The sequence below is a fragment of the Dipodomys ordii genome, unplaced genomic scaffold, assembly GCF_000151885.1.
Source record: "Dipodomys ordii isolate 6190 unplaced genomic scaffold, Dord_2.0 Scaffold23, whole genome shotgun sequence".
Lineage (NCBI taxonomy): Eukaryota > Metazoa > Chordata > Mammalia > Rodentia > Heteromyidae > Dipodomys > Dipodomys ordii.
Genome location: NW_012267239.1, coordinates 3,158,288 through 3,166,380, shown reverse-complemented (window position 1 = coordinate 3,166,380; position 8,093 = coordinate 3,158,288). Strand labels below are relative to the sequence as shown.

Genomic DNA, 8,093 nt, shown 5'->3' with positions numbered 1-8,093 from the left:
GAGAAAATGGGAGTATATTTGTTTGTATAATGAGTGCATTCGAAGGAAAAATAGGACAAAGTAGCTATAGAATACCAAGAGGGCTAGGAAAAATGAGCATGGGACTAGAAGTTCAGTCCCGGGAACTCAAAGCCAATTTGCAAACCATGAAAACAGGATTTTGGAGAAAGGTAAGTGAAATTTGGTTGATTTTGCCAGACAAAAATGAGAGCTGTATGTGCTTCTTTTTCAAGAGAAAAAAGTACAGTCATTTAGTCTGGGGAGAAGGATGGGCATGTATGTATGTATGTATGTATGTATGTATGTATGTATGTATTTTAGTGCCAGCACTGGGGCTTGAGCTTACTGCCTGGGCACTGTCCCCAAGCTTTTTGCTCAAGGCTAGGATTCTACCACTTGAGCCACAGCACCACTTCCATCTTTTTGAGGGCTAATTGACCAGGCTAGCCATGAACTGTGATCCTCTGATATCAGCCTCCTGAGTAGCTTTGATTACAGGTGTGAGCCACTGGTTTCAAGGATTTTTTTTGGAGGGGATAGTCTTGGGGCTTGAACTCTGGGCTTGGACACTGTCCCTGAACTTCTTTCACTCAAGGCTAGTGCTCTACCACTTGAGCCACAGCACCACTTCCGGTTTTCTGATGATTTATTGGAGATCGGAGTCTCAGGGAGTTCCCTGACCCGGATGGCTTTGAATCACAATCTCAGATCTCAGCCTCCTGAGTAGCTAGGATTACAGCTGTGAGCCACCTGTGCCTGGCTCAAGGAAGGCTTTTTAAACAAGCTCCGTCAGCCTGGGCTTCTGGATGTTCCTGCTGAGGGATGACTCTGGGCCTGTGCTGGCCCAGCGCTGCCTGTTTGCAGAGGGCAGATGTCAAGTTGCTGTCCTGAGTGTTTCTTTGCCCTGGTGGTTAGGGAGATGAGGAGAGGAAGCAGCAGCCTTGCCTGGAGCTGTGAAGACATTCTTGACCTCCCTCACGCAGGGGAATGGAGTGAGGGAGATAGGACAAGAAAGAAAATGAAAAAAGCCTTTTTAAGACTGTGTACGTGAAAGCATGTAGTCAGTGAATGAGTTAGTCATTGGGCAACTCTACAGCGTACACATATTTAAGTGTCTGTTCCTGTTTCATGGGGAAATGTCTGCAAGGACAAGAGAAGGAAGAAGTAGGAATCTAGGAAAACCAGAGATGGAACACTCTTTGAAGCAAACAGGTTTTGTTACATATGATGGAAAGTCTTACCAGAAAGTGAGCCAAGTGCCTTACAAATAATGACTAATCTTTGAAATAATCTTATCAAGTAGATAGATTCTGTTATCATCTTTACTTCATACTTGGCAAAAACAAGACGTGAAATTTGCACAAGGTCAGAAAGAGGGTGAATCGTGCTTTGAAATGTGATTCTAGATAGTTGGGTTCTAGAAAAGTCCAGGCGTTAGACTCGTTTTGCTATCTTTCCAGATAAACACATGCTCTGAACATGCCCTAAAATGTTCCATCTCATAAAAAGGAAACTAGATTCCAGAAAAATTGAGTAATTTGGCCAATATCACACAACTCATAGGCCATTGAGTCAGAATTTGAACCCAGATTCCTTCATTCCAAAATCTCTTTCTAGTAGATTTTACTGCTAATTATTTTTTTCTCTGTATACATGCAATTGTGTGCATAAAATTTAATTTTACTTGTTTTACAGACATGAATCCCCAAATATTTATTAAATGCTAATAGAACCTGACTCGAAGCAAATGCCCTTGATGTCTCGGTTTTCAGTGATAATATCAATTTAATCCAGGCCATCCATATATCAGATTGAAAATAAAGGTGCAGTAACACATTGGGGTCTAATTGGCTGCTGCTATTTTCAGGGTTTGATTCTCTAGACAGGCCATCAGAATATCTTATGATCACAAAGAATTAAAAAAAAACCTACCAGTATAGAAAGCTATTTAAAAATCATTATTCCTTATTTATTATCTCTAAAACTAATAACTACCCCAGTAGGGGGTGATGGCTTAATGGGCTACAACTCTTATAGGTAGTTTTCTTTTCCCTCTTTCTTTTATTTCTTGAGATTTAAGGGAGGCAGCAGATACAAGAGTCAGATTTGAAGGTGATTCTTTGAAATCAACAAAGGCTACCTGGGACTTTGCTGAAGGATAAAGGACTGTTAGGTAGTTTTGGTCACATAGAAAATATTGTAATAGAGTGCCCCCTAATGGTGCTTTGAAGAAGCAATTTTGGAGCGATTAAGTATCACTTGTCTATAATCTCTATCACCACCTTGTGGTAGTGTCTAACAATTTTAGCCTCTTATTGGCAAAAATCTTGCAGGATCTTGCATTAATCTGTAAACACAGCAGGTCATGGGCTATCCTGGGGGATACCAAATTGAATGGAGGATTTTACAAGTATTTTAGTTATAATTCTGTAAAACATTTGGGTGGGGGGGCATTACTAAAAACAAGGCCTTTGTAAAGAAAACTAATTTGCTTGCTTCCCCCCTTTCCTTTTTCTTTTCTCTCTCTTCCCCCTCTTTCTCTTTCTCTCCCCTCCCCCTCCCCTCTCTCTTTCTTTCACTTAGTGCTGGTACCTGGGCTTGAACGTAGAGCCTCAAGCTCTTCCTTGGCTTTTTCACTCACAGCTGGCTCTCTACTACTTGAGCCACACCTCCACTTTCCGCTTTTGCTGGTTAATTGGAGAGAAGAGTCTCAAGGGATTTTCCTGTACTGGCTAGTTTCTAACCAAGATGCTCAGCTCTCAGCTTCCTGAGCTGCTAGAATTATAGATGTGAGCCGCAGCTCACAATCAATGAGGTGAAAGTAGATGTTTTAAGCTTCCATTTTTTTTTCTCACAGTGTAAACTACACACACTGTAAAGCTCCTCACATCAGCCTTTCTCGAACATATGGTGGCACCAGCACGTTCTCAATGTTGTCCACCACCCACTTCCTTCCTTCTCCCACACACCAAATTAACAGGCAGTGCCCATTCAGTGCTCATCTCTCTGACCTACCCTGATCATTTCTACTTCATATGAATTTGCTCCCCTTGTACATAGGAGCACACAATATTTCTTCTTCTGTATCCGCTTTTTGCCACTTACCATAAATGTTTCCTTTACGTTGCTGCCTGCATCATAGTTTCATTTCTTTCTAAAGAATTAATAGCACTAAGCAAAAGGAAAGAAATGAACATATCACCCAATGTGGAAGAAATAACTGTATTGTCAAAGCTCAAAGAACTCATAAACTTTATAGACCACGATAAAGACAATTTGCCCCATGAAGGTTAGAATGTGTTTGTGACTTTAACCAAGTATCACTATCCCACAATACTGTGAAATTTCTGAAATCACTTAATCACAATAAAAATTGCAAAAAATTAATAGCATTCCATGTGCATACCACATTTCATCCATTTATCAACACCCCCCCTTTTTTTAAAAAAATAGGGTCTCGTTATATTGCCCAGGCTGGCATCTAACTCCCTATGCTCAAGCAACTCTCTGTCTCTGTCTCTTGAATAGCTGAACCTAGCTGCTTATCTGTTCATCTGTTCATTGATAGATATTTGGATTCTTTTCACCTTTTGATTGTGATGAAGAGTGCTGCTATGAACACTAATGAATACATATCTGGCCCCTGCCTTCATTCCCCGCGCCCCTCCCCTGTATACTTAGAAGCAGAGTTCTAGGAATCGTGGTAATTCTACATTTTTGAGGAACTGGTATCTGGTGTTCCACAGTGGCCAACCACTTTATATTTCCACCAGCAGCGCGCACAGCTGACATTTCTCCACATTTTCACGAATACTTATTATTTTCCCTTTTTTTAGTAGCATCCTAGTGGGAATGGAGTCTACAGATTAACTTCTGAGTTTTTGAATTTGAATAATTATACCTAAAGTGAATTTAAGAAATGTTTTGAGCCCCTGGTCAAAAGTATTGTTATCCTGTAGGAGATAATAAATATAATAATAAATACATTGTTGGGTCTTTAAATGTTCTTATAATTTTCTTTTTTCCTGTGTTTCTAAATAAATAAAGATATCTTATAATTTTCTATGAGTAGTTGAGAAAAATTAACCCAGAGACTTTAATGCCAAATTCGAGGAAAATTGGTGCAGAGATTAAATTGTTTGTTTAACTTATTCACCAAAGAATACCATCAATTTATAATGCTATAGTTTTCATTAGAAAATTTCCAACTTAAATCTGTCTTCCTAGTTTAGTTTAGATAGAACCTGATAGGACTGTTGTAGTATTAATTCTTCCCTTGTGTTTTCAGAATTGAACTTGATAAATTTCTCTCAAAACGGAACAATCAGAACTGTCCTTGTTTGGGTTTTTGAGTGCTTGTGGAATTTTTCAGTTCCATCTTTGGAATGAGCAAGTCAGGAAGTATTCTGTTAGGCAAGATCTCTAATGTTTATTTTTCCCTTAATAGGACAGCCTTATTGGAAGAATCCTGGTTCACAACCACAATGTCTACTGCACAGCTCGCTCATGCACCCAGAACACACAAGACATCTAAGGTATTTGTTAAGAATTAAAAAAATCAATGCCCATTTAGTGAGTTACTTTAGAAGCATGATTTTAATCTTTTTTCTTTTTAAAAAACAGCAGTCGTATCAGTTAATTGGCAGGTAATATTCTGGGAGAGTATGTCTACACGTTAACTGCCTAATGGACTGAAGAGGTCTAGAAAATTAAAAGGATTACAAAGTTATTCACTAGGTGCTTGTTTAATGTCTATACATCTTCTAGAGTGCGGGAAATCAGAAACAAAATGATATTTAAAGAGAATGATTCTTTGTTAGACATCCACTTCCTGAATAATTCGGGAACTCTTAGGGCACATGGTGATATAATTATGGAACTAAGGAGAACATTGAGAGAAAAACGGCTGCTAGAAATCTGTGGGCTGGGAAGGTGGCTCAGTGGTAGAGCGCTTGCCTTGCATGCATGAGGCCCTGGGTTCGATTCCTTAGCACCACATAAGCAAAAAGAAAAAAGCCGGAAGTGGCGCTGTGGCTCAAGTGGTAGAGCGCTAGCCTTGAGCTGAAGAGCTGAGGGACAGCGCCCAGGCCCAGAGTTCAGGCCCCATGACCAGACCCCCCCCCCCAAAAAAAAAAAAAGAAACCTGGGGAGTTGATTAGTCAGCTTACCATTGCTGTGAAAAAAATAGCTGAGCTAATCAACTTAAAGAGAGGAGAGATTTCTTTTGGTTCAAGGTTTTAGCGCGTGGTTGATGGATTGCATCATTTGGGGGCCTGTGGTGAGGCAAAGCATCTTGGTCAAGGAAACACCCCTTGAGCTGTCTCCTTCCCATCAGACCTGGCTTCCTGAAGTCCCGCCTCCTCCCAGGGCAAGGGCCTTGGCGGTCATTGGAGAGCCTGACATCACAGGGAGGGTTCCATGGGCAGCCTTGCTGGAGTCTGGAGTCACTCTAGCCGTTTTAACGTGTCCTAAGACACTCAGCAATGCGGTGCTTGTTTATTTATGACTATCCAGTAGTCTCCAGGACATTGCATTGTTTCAGAAGATAATACAATAGAAATGATCTTCAATTTAAAAAATCTGATTAGGGAAGTAAGTTTTTTTTTTAAGCTGGTCATTGATGGCTTATGTCTCTAATTCTAGCTACTCAGGAGACTGAGATATTAGGATTGTACTTCAGAGCCAGCCTGGGCAGGAAAATCCATGAGACTCCCATGTCCAATTAACCACCAGAAAACCGGAAGTGGAGCTGTGGCTCAAGTAGGAGAATGCTAGCCTTGAGCAAACAAAACCAAAGGAACAGCGTTCAGGCCCTGAATCCAAGCCTTATTACTGGCATATGTGCACACGTGCGTACATGCGCGTGCGCGCACACACACAGGATTAATTGTAGTTAAGTCAACATACTGATATTTGCATACGTACAAAAAGAGTAACAATGGCTGATAGGAGTTTGGGGAGTTTGTGAGTTTGTAGATGCAGGAATGGTTTGTACATTCCTCATGAAGGAGGTGAATATCAGGAGTAATGAAAAATAGAGTTTTGTGAGGAAAGCTGTCTTGTCCCTCATAGTGGAAATGAGTGTGGCATGGTTTAGAGAATTCCATGAAAGCCATCCTTCCTGGGTGGAGAGCTCATCTTGTTGAACAGAAAGTAGAATTAGATAGGAACTTTGGAAAGTAGATGAATACAGACCTTAAAGGCCTGTATGCTTTTCTTCTATAGTTAATGGAAAGTCAAAGGGCCTGGTCAGGAGAGTGAATAAGGTTTTAGGGTATTAAATTGTCACAGAAGTAGACAGATTGAAGCAGGAAGGCGCAGCCATCTTTCTGGCTTGGTTTCAATGTTCTCACTGATCTCATTTGCTTTCCTAAATGCGCTGCCTTCCTGGGGGAAATGTTGAGCTGGGTGTGTGAATCGCAATCAACCTGGCCATTCTCCTTCTCACAGTAAATTAACAAACTGACCTTTTAATACAACCAAATCTTCATTGTTTGGACTGCATAAACTACTTTCCCCAGTAAAATTTAAATGATAGTATAATTTCTGTTATTTAATAGTTAGAACAACACTAATCATTATAGAAGCCAACATTTATTCAGCATGTGTCTGCGTGCCAGGCATGGTGCCAAGGGCTTTATGCTATTATTTCAATTAAACCTCTCCATATGGAAGAAAAGCAAAATAAGTTGCTCCAGGTCCTGGAGTGCTAGGATTACAGGCATGAATTACTGTGCCTGGCCCCCAAAAGCAATTAAACATTTTTACACATCCCCAAACATCACACATGCAAAAGTAGTAACGTTGTTATAGACTAGACTATAATATGATTTGGCAAAAAGAGCAATGCCATAATACATTGTCACTATATACTACACTAAGAAAAGGTATTTTTACATAGAAAAACCATGTTTTGAACACTCAGAAAACATTCTGCTGGAAATTCTTCTTCATCTAAAGGTTTATTCGTAGACAGTCCCTACCTCTAAGTAACAGGACTATTAGAACTTGTACCTTTGAACCACGTAGCATAATGAAAGGAGACAGTTACTTGCCAGCTTACTTTTTTTGGTTTCTTCTGATGCCCATGCCACACTGTATGAGACTGGTTCTAAGGTCCTTCCAGTTCTGAACTACGGTGCAAAGTCTAAACAAAGAATTTAGATTTGCTTTACAAGGTGATTGTTTCAACTTTAGTCTGGGCAGGGGAAAGGTGCCCCTATGAACATTAGAAGAATTCCAATTAGATTAGTGTAGTCTTACTAAATTATTCTTGCCACTAAGTTTTGGAATTCTATAGAACCTAACCAAACACATTTTCTCATTTAGTGGTTTATTTGTTACAGAAGGTTGTAAGTATGACTTGATTTTCAAACAAAGTTATCAGCTTTTGAGGACCAGATTTTGCAGCACATGTAAAATTCTTCTGATAGTCCTAAAGCTGTTTTTTTTTAACTTAAGCATTTAATTATTGAAGAGAATCTCTCTCTCTCTCTCTCTCTCTCTCTCTCTCTCTCTCTCTCCCTCTCTCCTCCTTTGGCATATACTGTCTGCTGGGTTGGTGATTCTATCTCTTTGATATCTAAATCTCTCCAGCTGGTCTGTAAATTCCATGAAAGTGCTGTCTTTATTTCACCTTAGGTTTGCTTTGATGTTTTGCAAATCACCATCATCACATTTGTTGGTAAACAAGTGAAACCATACAGGAAAATAAGGAACTGTTAAACCAGGCATGTGCTAAGCACTTCATTGACACTCACTCCTTTAATCCTCACAATAATTCAGTAATGTAGTCATCACTTTTAATGAAGTAATGGAAGCCCAGAGGGGTTAAGTAATTTAGGCAAAATCTGGCGTTTGGCACTAGGTTTACAAATAAAACTTTATTGGAACATGGCCGCACTGGAACTGCTTCAGTTATAATCTGTGACTTTTTTCATATTCTCTGGCAGAATTAATTGTAAAGCTTAAAATGTTTATATCTGGCCTGGTATGGAAAAGGTTCTTGACCCTTTCAGGATCATAGAACATGCTGAATAAGGATTGAACTGTCTGGCTAGCTTTGGTGTATTTCTTTTCTTTTTTTTTTTTTT

The 8,093-nt window shown here is 39.8% G+C and overlaps 1 protein-coding gene across 1 annotated transcript in view; it reads left to right on the top strand.

Moving 5' to 3' along the window:
• The first annotated feature begins 4,484 nt into the window (after positions 1–4,484).
• The window catches only part of Hormad2 (HORMA domain containing 2), a 28,047-nt gene continuing 24,438 nt past the window's right edge, over positions 4,485–8,093 (top strand). Inside the window, exon 1 of the mRNA XM_013014263.1 lies at positions 4,485–4,535. Coding sequence (XP_012869717.1) covers positions 4,485–4,535 — 51 coding nt within the window. The remainder of the gene's footprint in view (positions 4,536–8,093) is intronic.